We start from the raw sequence: 21,935 nt of genomic DNA, 5'->3' as shown, positions 1-21,935 counted from the left end.
CCGTACACCCACATGTCTGCATTTTGGGAGTCAAGTGTTGTGCTTTCGAACAAAAAACCCAAACATGAACAGTGGTTTAGAAGCCACCCACATTCTGTTGTATTTGTTTTTCAGAGGTTGAAGCACAGATCAGATTTTTCTTTTTTTTCAGAAATGTGTTTGAACTTTTGAGCGATCATCGTGAGCTTTTAATGCAACAATTGTTTTTTTTCTTCACTTATGCTGTTTTACTTCAGCAAACTGTCTACTTTTATATGAATAGCTAAGATATTTTCTCTCTTTGCGTTTTAATTTTCCAAAACTTTATTACTAAGTTTCTATAAAAGTCATACTCCCAGCTGGTTTAGCTACAATGAGTTTGCCAATTAGCTAATGCTTTATTTATTGCTTTGTTTTGTTTTGGGCGTTTTTAACATAATTAGTAGTCCCGTTTAAACATATATTAGAGTTTTTACATTAATTCTACAGTGCCATGTTCAAAATTATCTGCAAAAGGACCAAAATCCAACATATTCTGTTAAAAATAATGAAAAGGAACTTTCACATGGACATTTATGCAAAAAATAAATAAATAAAATAAATTAATAAATACTATACTCTTGACTTCAAATTCCTATCACAATATGTTCCTAGTTTAATGTTTTCATATTTAAGCTCATGTGTTTTTTTTGCTTCTTGGAATCCTTAAAATCAGTCAAACAGTAATTGTAAAATGAAAGAACATCCCTTTGGTCAATTTTTAATTGCATCCCCATAAAACTTGATGCAAATAAACATTTTAAAATCCTGGACTTTAAAGGCAATTTTCTTTACTTTTATACTTGTACAATGTACATAAATGTGCCTAGTTTTTAGTCCTAGTTTTTCTTCACATATTGAAGGAACAGCTCAGAGTTTGTGAAGTGAGGTTCTATTAGAACTTACTGTCTTCCCTGCAGCTAATCCACGACTGGAGATTTTAGACTTTTAGGGTGTTTCTTTTTTTTTAAGTGGGATTCTGTGCAGGAGTTACCACTTGTCAGTGTTTTATCTGTTGTAGACAGGAGTCTAAACATCCTGACTTTGCAGAAAGAGACTGTAGTTGTCAATAGAGTTGATATAACAGAGTTGATGGAGACGGCTCCATAGCAGATTATAACGACTTTATCTTGAATGTTACTTTATTTACTTGAACAGTGCTTTATGAATCTGACACCACATTACTTTTGCATGTGCAGAAAGCTCAGTATCAAAAGCAAATGTAATGCAGTGAAACAAAATTAGCTGTATAGCGGCTCAAGCGGATGTCTTTTATTCACTTTATGGATTGATCATGTTCTGTTATGCAACATCTGCCTCACATGGACGATAATTAGTGACACCCTGTGGATTCACACAGTTCGCCAACCTAATAACAACAGACTTTTTGTCAGTAAGTGTCTTATGCAAATGTGGCACCACTGCAGAAATGTATCAAATAGCTTGTGCATGGCTCAGTGGCTCTCGGATGGCAGAAATCTGCTTTTGAACTGAGTCTCCTCTGGCAAGTGTCTTAGAGAAATCAAGATTGAGATGACATGGATTAATAAAATGATGATGTTTTATGATAACTGTATCTGTAAGTGAAACTATGACAGGACAGGATCTGTGTATTTATGGTCTCGGCTCCCTTTTAAGCTAAGCCTGGACTGCGAAGGGCTGCTGCAGAGCAGGACTCAGTCCTCATTATTGTTACTGTCCATTTTCTCCACTTTTGAATTAAATACTCGAAATCAACCAAGCTGAACTTTCATATCTTGTTACCGATTCCCTGATTTTAGCTGTTTATGTAAACTAAGATCACTGCCACTGCAGGTGGTCGACTTCCAGAAAAATCCCAAATTTTTCATTTGTAAATTCTTTAATTGTGTTTACATAATACTTCGATGCACAATGAAGCGCTACGAAAGTGTAACCTACAGAAACTCTTAACATTTAACTCTGTGTCATCCCCACATATCTAAAATGTTTGACCTTAAAAATGTGCCATTAGTATCCGTGCAGTGATTGTAAAATGTATATAAACTGGATGTTTATTTGCGTGTCACACTGGTTCGATAATTGCCCGCAGATTCTTACGTGCGCCGTTTGACCTCTGGAGATTATTGTGATTTTCATTTTCACAGGCTTGTAAACTGGTTATGTGCTCCCACTATGACTTTCTTTGCTACCTCTAGAGCAGCCAAGTACATCAGAGAAGGAGACTTTTGCTTTCATGTGTCAGATGGAAAGGAAGCATGCGCAGAGTGTAATACAAACAGGTTTTTTTGATCCATCCATCAGAAAAGTCACACCTATTCTAGCAAAAAAAAAAAAAAAAATATATATATATATAAATATATATATATATATATATATATATATATATATATATATATAGATATATATATAGATAGATAGAGAGAGAGAGAGAGAGAGATAGAGAGATAGATAGATAGATAGATAGATAGATAGATAGATAGATAGATAGATAGATAGATAGATAGATAGATAGATAGATAGATAGATAGATTAGACAGACAGAGAAATAGAGAGATGAGACAGAAGAGCACATGCGAGTAATTGGTGACATTAAGTTAAACAAGGCAGTCAGCTTTATTACCGAGCCAAGCTGAGAAATTGTTCCTACGTTATATTTCTGTGCTCACGTGTTGCCGTTCTCTTTCATCCTCCTCTGTAATTTATCAGGCAGAAATGTGCATCTTTTCCCAAGCAAATACAGTCCCCATTTATTTCTGAGCAGACAAGTCCCTTCTATTTGTAGTTATTAATCAGAGTTGACTGTAGCGGGCACGGCCACTGGAGCTCAGACTGATAGACTCTCAGTCAGAGAGGAAAAGCCTGTCACATCCTGCTGACAAATACACAGATTTATGGAGCCCACATAGCCAGCCTACTCTCTATAAACAAATACGTTTGCCTGAAAAGAGCTGCTCTGGAAATGGATAGGCCCTGCAAAGGCACATTTTTAGACATGAGGGCACAGAGCTGCTATTAGTAGAGGGTTGGGTGTGAGTTTATAAGGGTATTACAGCTTCTGTGTTTCAGACAGCATGCAGCTTGACTAATTAACTGATCAAATGCAGCTCGTAATCCCCATCAGAGCTGGTTAAGTTAATCAGTTTCTTATACACAAAGCCAGTACAAGAGAAAACCACAACCAAGAGCTTGACCTTCCTATGAGAAGAAAAAGCTGTAGCTTTGTGCAAGTCCAGCTCTTAAATGATAGGGATTTGCAAATACTTTTGATTTGTTTAGCTTCAGTTTTTTTGAGGGATTTTCATGACAGTTGGCTGTTTTGTTTTAGTATTACTGTTATTATTATTATTATTATTATTGCAAGAGAGAAGTTGGTGCAGCCACTGACCTCTTTCTGTCAGCACCAGGCTGAGATTAGCTGTACGAGTGTCTCTTGTTTCCCAGTGGAGTCCGGCCCCAGTCCATCACAGTTCCAGCTCCGGTCTATGCCAGCAGGGCGGGGGGAACAGAGCGAGGAGTGGAGGAGTGGGAATGAGGGAACGGAGCGAGGAGTGGAGGAGTGGGAATGAAAAGGGTTGAAGTCATAGAAAACTTTGGCCGTGATTGCAGTAATCCTGTTATCTCTCCTGCTAAAGCTGGCCACTTTAGTGACCTGGAGACACAAATGTTAAGCTCCCTCTGTCTCTCCTGCTCTTTTCACTCCATCTTCGCTCCATCCTGCTCTCTTTAGCCAGGCTCGTTGAATGCCGGGGTGGTCTTGGCTCTGTTGGACTCTGAATTCACAGTCTTCACACACACCAAGAGCTTTTTTTTTTTTCTTTTCTTTTTTTTAATTCTCTCAGAACAAAAGGGAGCTTCTCTCTTGAATTTCTCCCTCGTCCCATGCATCCTAATGCGTCTGTTGCTCCAAGTGGTTATAGTTGAAGAGAATGTGAACGCACTCAGAATCAGCTCCAAGGTGATTAATGTGTGATTTGATAAGCATATTCGAAAGCTTGCATTGTTTTTGCTCAGAAGGAGTAAATAGCGCGGTCAAATTTAGCTTCTCATCTATTAGCCGGTTCACACTGCCATTTGTTATCAGGATAATGGGGCGTAAAGAGGGCTATTAGTCCACAACATATGTTGAAATCCTGTACAGATACACACACACTCACAGGCCTCTAATACACAAAAGCAGCATGCAGTTAGGACTGGTGCTGATTGTTTGGTACCCATTTTAAAAATCCTGTATGAAAACGAAGCCATCTTCTCCAGGCTACGTGGTGTAAAAATAAACTAACATACAAATGCCAACAAACCTAATGAGCGTTTTTGTGCCTTTAAAAAAAAAAAATCTGAGCTTACACTTGAGTAACATTTTAATCCTGTACATGAATCCAAATTTTATTCAGATGGACTTTTCACCAAAAACATGTAAGGGTTGCACAATATATTATCATTTTATTAGTTTGTGTTATTGCTGTTGGAAAGCAGTATTTGTTCGACGTTATTTCCATGTTATGAATATTGCAGTGCCAATAATATATTCAGCCCGTTGGATGAAGACTCACACACCTGACACAATCAATCCAATTTCCAAGCAACCTGCAGCCTTACTCTTAATTATTTATTCACTGAAGTTGACTTTCTTCTTTAGTACCTTTTTCCTCCTGATATGATTATATAAAGTGCAAGTTCTCAGTGGGTTGAGAATAGAGGAATGAATTAACCCACAGCTAAGTGGGAGGCCACACCTGAAAGGCGGAGGAGGTGCGTCACGCCGTGCTCTGTGTTATTGCAGAGTCACGTTTTGATTGTAATTCCTGCATGTCAGCGTTTAACCTGACAAACTGTTCCAATTTGGACTTCGTATTCGTTGCTGGGGTGAGATGTTGATAATAAGATAATTGGCATTCTGCGCTCTTTGTCCTGCAAGCAGACCTATAGATCGGTGCCTATAGGTCAAAACCCGATCAAAGCCCTGCAGCTAATCTGCAGTGCTAATCTTCCCCCACCAACAAATAATCATGCTTAAGAACTGTTTAAATGAACCTCTTTGGAAGCCTGCATAATGTGCCTTTTGTATGTTGAAGAGACATAATAGCAGGGGGCTTTTCAGTGGAGAAAGCACTGCCCTCCGTTATTAACTCATTAGACCTCAATGCTTTCAGTCAGAGCCAATGTCTGACCTCCCCTCTCTGTGAGAATGAGCTCTGCAGCATCACAAAGGCAGCACATTCCGGCTAAATAATCGTACATTAAAATTTAAAGCAAATAATTAGGATGACTCAAAGTGTACGCGCGTGCAGAAAGATAAGACATAAACTAACAATGCGTTGAGTAAACACGAACGCTCGGCTCCCCTGCTGAACCCGGAGTTGCTCATTTAGTGAAGGACTTTTGAGTTTAGCAGGTAGAGATTCCAACTGGATAATTAACAGATTCCTTCCCGTTATAATTGGAATCAGTCTGGCTTATTCCTGAGGAAAGGGGCAGAAAATTGAATCAGTGTTGTGAGCACAGAAATTACAGCCATTCTCCCCCTTAATTAGATGTCTTTGCTGAAATCACAACCATGGGCAACCATTCTGGCATGTCGCACTCAACATATGGCCACCGTCTATGCGCGCGTCTCTCGTTCGGTGCCGTCGTCTTTTAGATATGTCTTCTGTGAGACTCTGAGGCTCATTTTGGCTGGTTTCCCTCCTGCTGCCATCTTGTTCGCCAATCAGACAAATTCAAATAACACATCTTCTTTGGAAAAAATGCTCACATTGCTAATTTCAGAGGACTTTTTTCATTTTTATTGCCGTTTTAATCAAAGTTATTTCAATGTCTAGAAATAACGAGGGATTCATGGAACCTGTTTTAAGTTTGAAGAAACAGGGGGAAAAGAAAAACTGGTATTCTGAAAATCTTAGTATTTTCAGACTTTATTCCTCTTACCACAGTCTAAAAGATCAATTTACCCTTACAGTGTTATCACTGTAAAAATGCAGTCAATTTATGGTGATTCTGTGAATTTATGCAAAACTAAACAAAATGGACTGAGAGCTGAAAGTCTTATAAACCTGATAGTTTACAAGACTAGATTTTCAGCGCACATATTTTCATTTATACAAAAGAAGATATGTACAATCCTAATTTAATAAGTAGTACCACAGCATATGTAAAAACAACAAAAAAAATACATTTGTTTTAGGGATTCACACAGCACCCAGCTAAAATTGAATAAAATTAAATCTGAGGAAGATGTTGCGGATATTATCATGTCATTCCAGATGGTCATTTGGATGGCGACAAATGGTCCACTGAGCAAGTCCCACTGAGATTAAAATATTAAGCATGCATCTACAAATCTCTCCTGGCACAAAAACAAAAATGAAATTAAGGAGTTTCACCATGCGAGAACAATGAGCAGTTGACTAATGGCTCGATCACTTACTTAATCACAGCCCAGGTAGTCGGCCGGCCGGCCGGGGTTTGCATGCAAACGCTGTAGCCGGAAGCCGGCCGTGCAAACTCGGCTTAAGCCTTGTGGGGGGACACAAAAGCTCAGCGGAGACACGCTGGTCCAATCTTTGAGGCTGCATACAGGAACACAATATCCCGATCCTAAGATGTTCCACACCCCTGCCTCAAGCTCATGCTGTGTGTGTCAGGCTCTGTGTGTATCTGTATGAATCCCAAGTTTTCAATAGGCTTGATGCAATGTCCTTTTTATCTCTGCCAGCGTGTGAGTGGATAAACTCTTCTTTCCAACAGAAAGGTTCTGCATGCGAGTGGGAAACAAAGTGCGAGCTGTTATGAGTTATAGATTGTCTCACACATTTCCACTGCACCTGCATGATGCTGACGGCGACCGTTGCTCCACAACCCTCCCCCTCCGGCCCCCTCTCATCAGCTCTAATGTCTCTCTCTCCCGTCAGGAGGTGATGCAGATGGAGAGGCAGCTCGGGGGTCGGCTGATTGACGAGCCTCACGTCCTGCTTTTCAAAGACAGCTACCACAACCTGCGCCTTTCCATCCACGACATGCCCCAGGCGCACTGGAGGAGCAAGCTGCTAGCCGGCTATCAGGTGTGTTGGGCGGAGGGTCGCTCTGGGTCAGTGTGACGGGGAACAGGAAATGTAATTCTAGTGCCTGACTAAATCTGTCAAATTAGTGAATCAGCTTTTGGAGCAGGGGTGTCAAACTTTTTCTTAATGGGCCATAACAAGAGCGTGATTGTGCTCATTGCCAGGATGCATTGAAACCCAAACTGTTCAAATGTTAGTAGATATCTGTCTCTGCATAGTTGAAATTAAACAATGTTGAATTTTACAAAATTTGTGTTTTTGTATAAATGCATTGTTACTCGCATGAAATAAGTAAAAGTAAGAAATACTGCCACCTGCAGTTGGGAGTTAGTAGTGACTTAAATTTGGAACAATGTCCGAGTTATGCATTACCGTAAAACAATGCTGGGATCTGTTGATTTTGCGTACATTTTTATACAATCCTGGAGTCGCGAAAAACTCCACGATTTATGTGACTTGGAGTCTTGAGTCCATAGACGGCCACATTCAAACTACTGGAGGCCAGATTTAGCCCCCAAGCCGTGAGTTTGACACGTGTTCTAGAAGATTTCTTTACTTAGATTACTTCATTAATCTGTTAGATTACTTCATTATTTAGAAGCAACTTGTTATCACTAATTAATTTTAATGGTCTGTTATTCTCTGTGGAAATATGTTTTTATTTTAGCTCAGATTTTTAATTAGACATGTTCTAGACCAACTTGTATTCAACATCCACGCAAAGCAAGGGGCTTTTTTTTGTGTCTATTTCTTCCTAAACCTTTCCAAGTAATTCAGTAATTTATTGTATTATTTTGTGTGCATGTTTTAGCAGTGTGCATATGTGGGCCGTGTGTGTGCGCTCGAACCCAAAGGTGCAATCTTATTGATTAAACTAGCTGCTGCTCTCAAAGGGAGCTCGGATGAAATATGGAGCAGAATGTAAATAGTTTGCAGGTTGAATTTTTTTTTTTTTTTGGAAGCCCTCTCTCCTCCTCCACTGCTCTCTTTACCTGCACAGCCAGCAACCTTGCAGTCCTGCGACGACAACACAAGGGCTATTCAAAGGGGTTGGGTGGGGGGGGAGCTAGAAAATGTTCTGGCTGTAACTATGTAAGCACTGAGCACCGGGTCCCCAAAGAGCGCGCAGGCTGTGCCAAGCAAGCAGGGGCTGCAACAATGCACCCAGAGCAGAGGCTTATTTCTCTGGACTGCGCCTGTTCATTTGGAAGTGTTGTTCCCCGCTCAGCAGCACAGTCAGAAAGACCTTTGCTCTCCCTGGAGCCGCTTGACGACGTTTGCGTGCTTCACCCACCGCCCTCCGATGGTCCGACTGGGTAACAGTGCCCCCATTTGGTCGGCGCCGTGCACTGCAGGCCCACTTGACTCTCCAAGTGAGGTCTTGTTAGCAGTTGAACTCAGAGGAAAGTGGGAAGGGTTTTTTTTTTTTCTAAAGCTTTCTCTTTTCCAGCATTACTACCCTGCTTCTCCTGGGTTATGCAAATGAGGCATGAATATGGAGCAACAGAAATAAAAATGTTGAAATTGTCAGTCATGATAAATTCAGTGAAACACTGTACCGTAGCTCTATCAGAGCAGATACACTCCAAGCCGTTATGCATGCATGTGTATGTATCTGTGCCCCTTGGCATATTTCATGTTTAGCATCATTTACAGCTCTGTAGTTGCAGGAAAAGAAAAATGCATACAAATGGATAAAGAGGAAACCATGACCCAGATATAGCATTTAAGCTCCGCATTTGACACTTTCTGTAATCCTCAGCCAGTCGTCTTTCAACTGCTGCTCAAGATCCTATTTGTCAGCAACTGCAAATTTATTCCCTTTCACTTCTGTAGCCATTTTTACCTAATGATCGCAGTTTATGTCAGCGTAATTAATGATAATCTCAGCGTATTACAGGTAGGCGGCCCTGTTTCAGACACGCGGCCCTGACTGTGCCGCTGCGATGTTTGTTCGGCAGGAGATCCCGTTCTACCACATCTGGAATGGTTCCCAGCGGTACCTGCACTGCACGTTCACTCTGGAGCGGCTCAGCCTCAGCACCTGCGAGCTCACCTGCCAGCTGTGCGTGTGGCAGGTGGAGGGGGAGGGGCAGAGCTTTGCCCTCGACTTTAACATTGCCAAGGTAACAGCCAGAGCACGCAACCGCTGCGATCCAGCGTTCCCATTACTCACACACAGGTTGTTTTCCGTGCTGAGCATAGAAAGGTGTGTATTTTGTTTCTTTTGGTCGCTCTTACCAGGACACGCGAGGTCTGGACTCTGAGTTCCTCTTAATGGACAGTAATGCGACGGCTCTGGCCGGGCCCAGCGCCTTTCAGATCCCTTATCTCATCAGACAGAAGATCTGTGGCAGCCTGGATGCGCCCTGTCCCAACGGAGCAGACTGGAGGATGCTAGCACAAAGACTTAAACTTGAAAGGTAAATGCAAACTTTGGAATAATCTAAAACGTGATCTGATCACCGGTCTGAGCATCAGTGAGCGGGCAGAGAGTAATCTAAGGCTATATTTAAAGATATGCAGATATGTGAAGACAAGCAGGCTTCTTCTGTGGAATTGTTCAACATCAGTGTATGAAGAAGTAACCTTTGAAAGTATTCATGGCTTTAAAATTCAAACTGTTCTCATAATGAAACATGGCTGGGGCGGTTTCATGGTTTGGGGATGCTTTTCTTCATGAGTATTTGTGCCAAAATGTGAAAATCCGTCCAGAGTTGCAATGAAGGGTATTTCTCAATTCATAACTCGGAAAGGCTGCAGAATCAAACGAGTGCCATGCTTTTAGAAGCAAAAAAATATTGTGAAACCAACTTTCCTTTTTCATTTTAAGTCACAATAATGCACTCAGTTGTACATAAAATCCAGAAAAATATTGTGATATTTTTATGCGACACAAAAACCCCAGCACTGCTTTTAGAAAACAGAACTGGAGTTTCGCTATATTTGTAAAACTCTTAACCATCAATGAACGTGAAGTGCATCCATGTTCGCTCTAAAGTTCAGGTAAACAAGGTAATGCCTTAGCAAACTAATCCTCTTTCGACTCAGCTAACATTATGGGATTAATGCGGACTTGATGGATACAGCTATCATTCCTCCAAGAAAACATGACCCCTGTCTTCCCTTTTCCCTCAGAAACAGGTAAGCAGCTTAAAGTCTGCTGCTAAACTTCTGGCTGCGACATCCTGCTTAACAGCTGTAATTGGAAAGGCTGCAAGCTAGCTGCCCATCAGCGACCGAAAAGAAAAAAAGAGAGATGGAATAGTTTTGGATCTGTGCCGACCTCGGTCCAATTTGTTCCCCCGGTTACTGTACTTTATCACCCAAGCATCTGTAACAGAGTGAGGCCAGACATTGATCCCCTACCCGCCAATTTAATTTCTACTTCGTAATGAAATCAAATAGGAGCACCTAATTTGTCCAATCAACTTTATTTACCCCAATTAATTCCAGCCTGGAATTGATGCGCTGCAGGTTTAATTAGCGACGTTCGGCTCAACATAATCAATTCTCATTTAGGTCTAAGGAAGGAACAACTTCTTTGTTGTTTGATCTGTCCTTAACAACATGTTTTCCTGAAAAGGCAGCAGCTGCTTGGCATTCTGTCACGCTGCATTTCTGTGTTTGTCTCTGACTGCGTAAAGCGTTCAGACCAAGCGGAACAGGACCGATCAATAAAACTTAAAATGCCAAGAACCTTTTATTTGATCTTTCTCTCCCAAGACTGAGCTAACGTCTGTGTCTGAGCTGCACAAGATAAGCCGGGGTTTCGCACAGCGAGGTGAATAAGCGTGGCTGACGCGTTGGACGCCAGGCCGTCTTTTCTTTTTTATTATTTCTCTTCTTTTTAAATCTGGTTAATGACACAGAAGCTCATCTCCAGATATTTTTTGACCAACACTTGTCTGTGTTGTTTTCAGGCAGTCGCTTGCGCTATAAAATCCAGCTGGCTCGAAACGACACAGTGTTGTCGGCACTGCGTGTACAGCCAAAGCAGTCACATGTTGGTAGCCGTCAACGAAATGCTCCAGCAGGCAGACGCGAGGAAACAACAGGCTCTCTGGCTTTTCTAAAACACATCTCAATGTCTGTCTCTTCCCTTACAAAAAAAAAAACACTCCAGAGTTTGTGCTGCTCTTTTAACGTCATACCTGGAGACCGTGGACATTTGGAGAACAGAAAAAGGCTTTTAAATCAAACGAGCATCTTCGGTTACTGCGGGAGATCAGGTCCCGCGCGACATCAAAACTGCAGCCGGCCGGGAGCCACCGCTTTGTTGTCATTGATTGGGTTTGATCGAGGAAGGTGCCGCGCCTACGATGGAAAAGGTCACATCCGACTTAACTGTCAAAAGTTCATATAGGATTTGCTGTATGAGATTTGGGGCCAATTGTAGCATCAACTAAAAAGCGATGAAAGCTCCGCAGTTAGCACAGGTGGACAAAACCACGATTGTTAAAAGTTGTTTACAAAAAAAAGTCTTTAAACTAGTTCTTTTTTCATGGAGGAGTAGCAACATGAAACTCAAAACGTAAGGGAGAAAGCGATCTTTGGTTTACATTTATTCAGTCAAGAAGAAAAATCCTAACTTGGGTGACACCATTGTTGATACTCTCACTGCTAAATCTCTGCAGAACCCTCTTCTGCCGGTTTTATCCTAATGTGACTTCTCAGACTAGAAGTACAATCTCTCTCTCTCATTTGGAGCCTGAGGTTCGCTCCTTTATTCAACTCACATCACAGGATTTATTAGGCCTGTGGACTGAAATGAAAGAAGGCTGATTTTATGTCTGATGTCTAGTAGTGTGTTGATCGGCTTTTATAGTTTGGATCAGTCTCAAAGCCGAAAGACCCGATGGCCCACAAGAATTTTATTTAAAAGCACATAGAGACATTTTATAGCAGAATCAAGTAACTATTTTACCTTTTGCTGTTATGAAAATGTATATATCAAATCACCACCTTACTAAAATATTGGCCTGAGTCGTCTTAATGACTTAAACCATTATTTTGGGAAGGTGACAAAATATTCACAATTGGCCTGTGTGTCTTTAAAAAGCTTCTGTTCTTTCCGACAATGCTTTTCCATTATGGTGTTTATTCCCGTGTTTAGGAGCGTTGGGTTGAGATGTAGTTTGTGCGATTAGCTCAGCAGGTGTGCCGTTCCACCAGGTGTTTTCCAACTGCTGCTGCCACTAGTCTGTTGGAGCCGTGTGGGCAGCGGAGGAAACTCAATGAAGGGACTCAAGCTCCAAAGAGGAGTAAATGGCTGCCACATTATCTAAAGCTAGGAAAAAGTCAATTTGACACGGTACTCCTTATTTAAGGTTTTCATTCCAGAGATTCCACGATGCCACGCACTCTAACAAGGTGGAGCAGAAACACCCTGATGAAATCAAACAGTATCACATCACGGAGGATTTCCATTAAACACAAAGAATTTACTACTTCATTTGTAGCCATGTGTTAATGATTTAAAACTGACAGCTAAAGATAACAAAATATGAACTGAGGATATTTATTCCACATCCATCCTTAGCACTCCCTCTCCAAAACTCCACCCAAAAGTTCTTGCCTGCCCTGATGATTTATTTTTTGTGTGTAAATGTAGCATAGAAGCAGGGAGGAAATAAATGGGCCTGGAAAACTACTACGTGGAAAAGGTTTCTGCTTTGATCCCATGTGATGAAAGCACTTAAAGTCGCTTAAGTGATTAGGTAACTCCCGGGGCGTGTTTGCTATGGTAGGACAGAAAATTGGCTTTGTAGTTTAATTAGCATTCTCTGTGTTTGTAGTTTATATCTGTGAAAGATGCAACATGACTGAAAAGTACTTGGATTTCTATGAAGAGGTTTGTTGAATCTGCTTTAATTACATTTATTTTAAAAGAGGGCGAGGAGGACCAAAAATTGTGCCGATGGGGATTCTATTTAAAACAATAACAATAATTTTGTGCTGACTGAATAAATGCACTCAAAGAAAAGGTTGGGCTTTTCAAAACCGTTTCCGTTTGAGATCCAGCATTGAAGGCCAACACATTGCTCCACATTTGCCATTTTGGATTTTGGTTTGAGCTTCAAGAGGAAGAACTGGTTGGGATATAGTGCTGCGATGCAGAACAAAAGCTGACATTGACAGAGCTACAAAAACCGCAGCAGCGCCACAAAATATCAGCTGAAAAGGGTTTTTTTCTCTCTCTCTCTCTACGATTTCTCTAAAGGAGAGAAAATGCAAAACTGCCTTTTCTGATCTCTCATTATCTTCTGCCTCTGGTCTCCTTTGCTCCGCAGACACATGAGTTTCTTTGCATCCAAAGCGAGCCCGACCTCTGTGATCCTGGACCTGTGGGAGGCGCAGCACTTCCACAGCGGCAACATCAACCAGCTGGCTACCGTCATGGCTGACATCGGCAAACAGGAGGCCATGATTTTCCTCGTCTCTGACGGCGAATGCTAACCCAGAAACGGAGAGAGAAGAGAGGGAGGAAGAGGGAGAGAGACTGGTGCAGAACATGCAGACGTAACACAAAGAGCAGCAGGACACAAAGCGCAGCGCTGTCCCAGTGTGTCTCTTCTTTATTTTTAGGAAATAGTGAAAAGTTTATCTAGGATTGTGTCCTTTTACTCACACCCCAAACAGTAAGGAACATCTTCAAACCACGGATTTCATTAGGGTGAAGGCCGAGTCGTGCGTTTCCGTCAGAAAGTTTGACGATATTTTAAACATAATATCACTTTCACTTTTTGTTCAGCGAGCTAAGAAGGAGCGATATGCAAATGCAAGATTCTAACTTACAGCTGATGTTGCAAATTCCTCTCGATCTTTCATGAACTTGGTTTGGAAAAACCTGCTTTACACCCGGAATAACAAGGAGGCCTGTCAGTCAGTTCAGGTGAAATATGCAATTGGCAGGTGACCGTGACATTATCTCAGACACGTGTAAACGACCACGACGGTGCGCAGCACCGCCTGCACGTTGCAGGTTTAAAAGCAGATTGTATGCCCCGGAAGTCGCGTCTCATCACGGTCTGTTCTTTTCCTCCTTTTTTTTTTTTTTTTTGTTAGTCCAGCCGGTATCACTACTGTGAATGTAACATCTTGACATCTTGATTCAGCGAGACGCTTCGCAGCTTTTTCTGCTTCGAAATCAATACGTGTGTGTGGTTGGAACCTTTCTTCTTTAGGAGAGGAGTCGGTTGTAGAGCATCTCCACTCCGAGAATGAAATCCTTTGATTTTGTTTCATCTTGTGCAGTATATTACGCCGATCATTCATCATGTGAAGTTTTTTTTTTTTCTTTTGCGGGGTGAGGGGTTTGTGCGTTTTAGATTTCTTAGCTAATGAAGGAGCCATAGCGCTAAAAGGCGTTCTCGCTGCATTCATGCGAACAGCGAATGTCGTCAAAAGTGACTCTTTTTTTTTCACCTCCTTGATTACGTTCATTCTCCAGCACGCGAACATGGCTAAAAAAAAGGTTTATTAAGCTACATGAATAATGTAGCGCACTTTGCCACAGAAAACCTGAAAACAAATTCTTCAAAACTGTCGCAAGATTAGTCACGTCGAAAGGATAATTGTGCAGCTTTGTTTATGTTATTTATAAAGCAATTTTAGTGGGAATTCAATATTTGCCGCGTGGCAAACAGTATTTCCACATCAGAGATGAGCCGTCTCAGTCATAAACGGCTCATTCACGCAGTCTTTTTGTTTGTCCAAAGCAAGGCTGGAAAGTGTGTTTTCTCTCTCTTTTTAAAAAAAAAAAATAATAATTTAGCATTAATTTCTACAGTAATTTCTTAGTAATGGATGTGTCTAGTCAGGCAACATAAACAGGTTCAGCAGTGCACTTCACAGACGGTGTGAGCAATCCCAAACTAGCCATAGTTCTGTCTGCCTCAGGGTTGCATGTGAAGCCGTCTGTTCAAAGCTGGAAGGAAAAGGCCCTTTCTCCGTCCCACCATCCATGTCTCGACCTTTAGACGTCCATGGATTCCTTTACGATTGTCAGATATCTGGAATGTACCTTTACGTTTTTCTTTTCAGTGGTGGAAAAGCACCTGTTTTTTTTTTTTTTTGTCACTGGGTTTAAAGCTTATGTTTCCCATGGCAACTCAGATGTTTCCTCCCCTTTATAAACACTTTCAACCCCTTTTTATATGAAGATGCCATAAAAATCCAATGTTACCTTTTTAAAAACCCTTGGATTATTCCTTCAAAGAGAGAGAGAGAGAGAAAAAAAAACAGATGATTACGCCCAATCATCGCCACATTGTAATATGTAAATAGTTTTTCTATACCAGCCATGTGCTGTCACTTTGCATACTGTATATCAGCAGCGTTGGTAACCAAAGTTTTAGGAATATCATTTGAGTTCACCACATCCTCACATTGTATCCATCAGAACCGTTTTGACACCGTTTGTACTTGCAGAGTCAGTCAGTTGCCATCATTTACGTTTTTTGCTTTTCCTTCTGAAAGTCGACGCATAATTTGATCACTTTGTAAACAAATGTAAATTATATTTTAATATGAAGCCAAAAAAAAAACAAACAAACAAGAAAAGAAGAAGAATGCAACACTTAACTGGCGCAACATTTGTCGAGTCTAAACCGTGACGTGTTTGCCTATATCCTGTTCTTTGGCGATCTAGCAGTGATTTGCAGTGTTAAGGGTTTAGAGGCCGTTTTCGCGGGAACTTTCTGTTCGCTCTCATCCTGGGTCATTTATTTCCACCACTCGGAAAGCATTTAAACACAAAGGTGGAAGCAGTCGCCAACGCTCGGTGAGTCAGAGAGGCTAATCGCCGGAGGACATCAGTCCTCGGACACTGTTGACGCAGCATGTTCGGGGGATGAGCCACGGCAGTTGTACAGTCAGACTGTGGCTCGGGAAGTTTTAGCACCCTTGTCATCGTCTTGGATGTGTCGCCTAAGCACATTTTCAGTAACAGCATCTATCTTCACATCTGAGTCACGCAGCACATCTGCGGTTACTGTGTGATGAACACCGGCTCTGTGGAAGACTCGTGTCTGTAACACAAATGCTTTTGTTGGAGGGTTTGTGCTGTCAGTTCACCCTGTGATGCATCTCAGCACTGTATTCTTTGTCACTCATTACTATTCGGTGTGGAGGACGTGCACATATTTAAGAATGTGTGTGTGTTGTGTATGTAGGGTGTGTGTGTGTGTGTGTGCAGACCTCCCTGTCACTGACTGAACTGTTTTCTTTTTTGAACTAAGAACAATAGACTTCTGTACTTGTGAATGGTTTTCTATTTAGTTCCTTGGTTCAATGTCCCTTGCCTTTCTGCAAGTCAAAAATGCTGTATTTATTACATGCCACAGCGCTTATGCAATTGTATAATCCTTCTATTGTTTTCTTTGTTTGGAGTTTTTCTTTTTGTTTTTTTGGGGGAAAAAACAAACAAACAACCTTTTGTGTTCCTTATCGTCGATGTAAACTGTTGTCAAAACTTTTGTGGCAGTGGAAAAACTTCTGCTAAGGGAGATGTTCTGTACTTTTGGACAATGTTATGGATTTGTGGGTAGAATTTTGGAAATTCGTTTCTAAGTGCTTTCAAGTATTTACTTGGCCTTATGTATATATATCTATCTATGACATTTCAAAAACCTATGTATAGTAATTCAATCGGAAATTGTTGTAAATAAATTATATATTGTTACATTAAGGACTGGATTATTTACATTAAAATGGATAATGAAAGAAGGATAATGTGTTCAGGTCCTCTTAAAACAACCATCGAGACTTTCATTATGTTATTTTTTGCTTAATTCCTCTGTGTGATCCAATTCCAGCAAAAAAATGCTTAGTCCCAGTTAAAACAGAAACAGTCGGACACATCAAATCCACCATGTTCACCCACATCAGCAATTTCTGCAAACATAGCAGCAGTTTCTACTTGCAAAAAATGAAATGATGTTATTCATAGGCAGTCAACAAACTCATCCAAGATTTTTTAAAGGATATTTCATTCATTTTAACTTCTTAACTTTGCTATCATATCTAAAACAACAACAGGGTGAACAGAAAATGGATGGATGGATCTAAAACAATAGTTTGGTGCAGAAGCTGTAAAACTGAGAAGTCGGTGCAAAGCAAACGATGCAAAGCTCACATCGTCGACTGATGGACTTCATTCTGGCGTCACGCAAGAAGGCAGCCAGTCACAATAAAGGAGACGTCTGTAACTGAGAAGGAAATGACATCTTTTACTTTTCAACAAGCCTCCAACATAAACCGTGTTACAGTATATTTTGGAAGGGGGGGGGGGGGATTTTTGCTTTCGAGTAAAGAATACTTGTGCAACAAATGTGCAAGGTCAGCACAAAATTTCCACTTCAGAACAGACTGTCTCCACCACGGCAATCCAGAGTTTAAACTCGGTTCATATTGCAGAGATGTTGCGCGGTTCCATGACTTAGTGATTCCATTTGTTATTTTGGATGTTTCAGATATTCGTCGTTTAGAAAATCTCTCGGTTGGTTTCAAGGAACCAACTTCAGAGGGCCCTCAGCATTTCCTGTCTTCCACATTTTATACTTTTCCATTCTATGATCATTTATTTTGCACAATAAAAGCCAGAGAACATGGTTAATAATCTAGCAGGAGGTTGCTCACATTCATAATCTCTGTAGTTCTTATCCTAACAGGGATCAGAGCTATATTCAAGGTTAATATGGTGCAACGTTTTTTAGAATGTAATTCAGTATTATTATCTTCAATACTCATCAAAATACCAAACAGAGAAATAAACTAACTCACAAGAGAACAATAAATGCATTCAAAATAGTTTGCATGAAATGGAAGCAGGCAGAGATGATTTGGTGAAAAAATAAACCCAAAGCCTTTCGAAGACAAAAGCTGCAAGATATTTGGAAAATATTTTAAGCTGAATAAATACTAAATACTGAAGCAACCCACTGTTAGAGATTTCGAGATAATTACCCATCAAGGCCATGTGACAAAGAAACAAATGTCTGAACAAAACCATGTTTTTTTAACTCATCAAAACCTACTAAAAGTTTGGCTTTAACACTTTAATGAAGACAGAACAAAAAGAAGCACTTCAGTCTTTTCTGTGGTTAAGTAAGTAGTTTTATTTGAAAATGTGAGCTATAAACACAAACAGCTCAGATCTGAAGCAGTTTAAATACATGGTACGGAGCTACAGCAATAAAGTGTCATAATATTATGTCACAATGGAAAATTAGAGTTTGATTCCCTTTTTGGCTTGGAAATGTGAAAAGGGGAATTTCTTTACATCATGGAGGATTTCCATTAAACGCATCTGTGATATTTTAAAATGTGACCAATTAAGGATTTCACCATCAGACGTTTTCATCTATGGGCTCCGACTTGTCAGCACTGAGGTGGAACCGGCACCACTCCGTGCTTCTCGAGGAGGAGGAGGGGCTGGTGGGTCGGTCCAATCAGGCAGAAAGTAGCGGCCCCCCCTTTGCTGCCTGACTGCTTCCCATCACATTAAAGGGCGCTGCAGGTGTGTGATTACTACAGGCTCACTGACTCCTTTAGACCACCGATGTCACTTCTGACTGAGGATGAATCTCGATAAAAAACGAGCGACTTTTTTCATTTTTAGATAAAATTCAAGTAGCCACAGAGTTGAAATAATTCCCTGCTTACTTCCTGTTTTGCAGGGCAGCTTTTGTCTTTGCGGGCAGCGAGGTGGACTGCATTTGAAGCTAACGTTGAGCTCGGCGTATAAAATCAAAGTCTGCGGGATAGAAAAGAAGCTTGCGCTCAACTCTGTGTGTGGCTGGCAAAGACAGGATGTGGAGTTTGTCGGAGGGCGGGGAGGGATAAAGGGGAGGTGGTGGGAGATGTGTTGCTTCCTCTGAAGGTGTAGCCGGCTCTCTTACACCGGAGCAAAAGCGTGGCCTTTGCACAGGGGCTTATCCTTTTTCGAGTAGAACGTCTTCCCCTCCAGGTTGATTTGGCAGAGCTTTACAGATGAAAGAAGACAGACAGAGAGACGGATTGAGAAACAGGGCAGGGGAGACAAACTTCACCAATGCACAGTTTTCAAAAGGGCAAAGATTGTGGATGTTATTTACTCGACTCGGGAGTTTTCCTCACAGAAAGGAGCGGGAGACGGAGATCGCGAGACAGACAGCAGGTGACGAGTTAAAGGGCAGAAACCGAGGGAAGAGGCAGATTGTTCAGGTGCGGTTGGACGGGGACAGACGGGAGACGTGGGCCGAAGAGAGAACCCGAATCGATCAAAATGACTTACAGCGCAGACGAAGCACGTGTCATGCCAGCTGTAGCCCAAGGCCTCCAGAAAGCGATCGCCGGCATCAATCTTGAAGTCACAGCCGTGGCATTTGGTACCGAACATCTTTTCGTAGTCTGGAGAGAACAAAAAAAAAAACATGAAAGAATGAGAGAGGAAAAAAAATGAAGTGTTCTCATCTATGAGATTAGGTCAGGACATCTCCATGACCTCCTCTCTTACATCACTTCACCGTAAGGGGGAGTTCAGAAACACAGATTGTAAAAGCCTTTATGTTTAATAAAACCGGGGGTCTCGGCTGTTTACGATGATATCGCCCATCGAACAGCCACTTAAAGGAATTGAACAGCGGCGGGAACAACGCTCTGATGCCAGGCGCCGGCTCCTCTCCTCATTGGCTGCTGGACGACGTGGAATTTTGTGGCATTTTGTGCAGCACTCGGGGTTTTTTGTGCACAGTTTAAAGAAGGATTAGTATGTGGATGGAGGGAGGTGGAAGTATTACTCTGGATACTTGACCGGTTTTTGTCGGTCTCTTTCATCACAAGGACTCTGGGGGAAGTGTCGGGTTATAATGCTGCTTCTCAGGAATGAGTGGCTGAGAGCTGCTCAATCCCTGCAAGATGCTGAGGCAGCAGAATGTTTATCAGAACTAAAGGCGTTATTCAGAATATGAGCACTTGGCTTTCTGGCTTCTGCTCTGATAAAGCAGTCGCGCGACGTCGGGAGCGTCAGCGGTGAGCAAGGACCCCGCCGCCCCGCTAAATCATTTATGGCATAATGAAAGCGTACACACCATTCATAAAAGCCAACAGAGGAATGCATGGTAAACTGGAGCTAAACAGATTACGGCAGATAAAAACATCACATTTTATGATTGACTGCTGTGCGCCGCCTAATTCACGACACAAAAGCTCGGAGCGTTTTACAAAACGCTCTGACAAATGGCCTGATAAGGGGAGGGGAAGAAAAAACATCTTCGAGAAGAAATCGGAGGAAGGAAGGGACGGGATGCGCCGCAGTGAGTTTCTGTTACAAAGGAGGCAGTTTTTAAGAAAAACAAACAGAGACAAAGTCCTTTGTTCCACCCAGTGGCTGCGTTTCTTCTGTTCTGCGGCCTGAACTCCTTCCTCCGTCTGAAGGGAAAAGATCAAGCATCCATCAGGAAGTCAACGCTGTGTGATGGCGTGTCAGCCTCCCTCACTTCACCCGTGGATTTCTCACCAGTAAGCATTTATAATAAATATGTAGGACCGGATCCGGGCGTGAAGTTACACGGGTTGAGATGTTTCTCAGTTGGCAGTGGAACTAATCAATCTGTGCATGCAGATTTTCAGCACTTTTTTTTTTTTTTTTTTTTTTTTGCCTAAGCTTTGTATTATGTTGCTGCTAAATGGAGTCTGACTTTATCTTTGATTTGAAAATAAGCTTCCTGTTAGATGTTTTTTTTTATTTCTGAATGTGACTGTCTGTTCAGCTTATCCTGCCACCCCCAACAGATCCACCAAAACCCACATGCAGTGCTTTGAAAAACTATTTATACCCTTTGAACTATTTCACATTTTGTCATGTTAGGAAGATGAGAAAACATTTGTATCCCACGTATGTTTGTTCATCCTACTGAGGAAAAAAAAACAAAAAAAAAACACTTGAAGCTTAGTCTCACCAGATGATGATCATCACTAATCAAATCCTGCTGTAGACCCTCAAAAGGATTTCAATCTGAACTTTGACTGGGCCATTTTAACACACAAACAGGCTTTTATGTAAACCATTTCATTGCAACTCTGGCTAAATGTCAAGAGCCCGTTGAGCACGTCCTGACGGACGTTTCGGATGTCAATAAAAAAAAAAACGTGGAGCCTTCTGCCAGAGAAGATAAACACCTCCTAACATAAACTAGAACTTTGTGTGTGATATACCTTCAGCAAGCTGTTGGAAGCAACATTAAAGTAGCAACATGTGGCTGCAGAAAGCAACTGGATGTCAGATCAGAGCAGAAGTCTCCGTGTCCTACATAAAAGGAGCCAAAAGGGAAAGTAAACTTTCCTGGGAGCCTTTCAGTGGTGATGGAGCAGAGCTGAGGCAGAGCAGCTGCAGCCAGACTGTGCTGATTTGCATTCCCACACGTTAAATGAGGTAACGCTGGCGAGTCATTCAACATCTGAGCCATTTTAAGCCATAAAGGATCATTTCTTGTAAAAGAAAAAAAAAAACAGCAACTTTGATAAATGGAGACCTGCTAAATAACCCCAACACTTTGAGTGCAAACATATTTAAACATGCCATTAACCAAGCACTCCTGTTGCAACATTCCTGAAAGGATTTCACATTTTTATATCCATGACAGAAGCATTAGCATTTTATTTTCTCAACCTATTTTGTGGAGATGGTTACATTGCCTATTAATAGAGGACATGCATCATAGGAATCACTTTACCGAGGCCTGAAAGCAGCAGATGGAGCTGTGCTTCTACTGACCATGTAATCGCACAAATTGGAATTAAGAAAATAAATCTGCAAAATTGGAAACACCGATTCTGAAAAAACAAAATCACTTTTTTTGCTAAAAAGTTTTTGCGCTAGGATGAGATTTTTTC

General features: G+C 41.4%; 2 protein-coding genes across 7 annotated transcripts in view; one reads left to right on the top strand and one right to left on the bottom strand.

The window, feature by feature from the left end:
• unc5a (unc-5 netrin receptor A) overlaps positions 1–21,935 on the top strand; it is a 198,086-nt gene that overhangs the window by 146,816 nt on the left and 29,335 nt on the right. For 4 of the 5 annotated variants that reach the window (XM_055034637.1, XM_055034636.1, XM_055034634.1 and 1 more), the window contains 4 exons: positions 6,909–7,058; positions 9,020–9,184; positions 9,303–9,481; positions 13,352–16,743. In XM_055034637.1, the coding sequence (XP_054890612.1) occupies positions 6,909–7,058; positions 9,020–9,184; positions 9,303–9,481; positions 13,352–13,517 (660 nt within the window). In that variant the 3' untranslated portion in view covers positions 13,518–16,743. Of the gene's footprint in view, positions 1–6,908; positions 7,059–9,019; positions 9,185–9,302; positions 9,482–13,351; positions 16,744–21,935 lie in introns of those variants that run through there. The other variant, XM_055034635.1, reaches the window with a different exon arrangement.
• The window catches only part of pdlim7 (PDZ and LIM domain 7), a 34,976-nt gene continuing 31,194 nt past the window's right edge, over positions 18,154–21,935 (bottom strand). For both annotated transcript variants that reach the window (XM_055034638.1, XM_055034639.1), the window contains exons 10-11: positions 19,336–19,451; positions 18,154–19,044 (exon numbers count right to left, since the gene is read on the bottom strand). In XM_055034638.1, coding sequence (XP_054890613.1) covers positions 18,958–19,044; positions 19,336–19,451 — 203 coding nt within the window. In that variant the 3' untranslated portion in view covers positions 18,154–18,957. The remainder of the gene's footprint in view (positions 19,045–19,335; positions 19,452–21,935) is intronic.

Source organism: Poeciliopsis prolifica, unplaced genomic scaffold (genome assembly GCF_027474105.1).
Source record: "Poeciliopsis prolifica strain line A6 unplaced genomic scaffold, Auburn_PproV2 SCAFFOLD009, whole genome shotgun sequence".
Taxonomy (NCBI): Eukaryota; Metazoa; Chordata; class Actinopteri; order Cyprinodontiformes; family Poeciliidae; genus Poeciliopsis; species Poeciliopsis prolifica.
The sequence above is the reverse complement of the archived record's forward strand: the minus strand, read 5'-3'. Positions and strand labels throughout refer to the sequence as shown.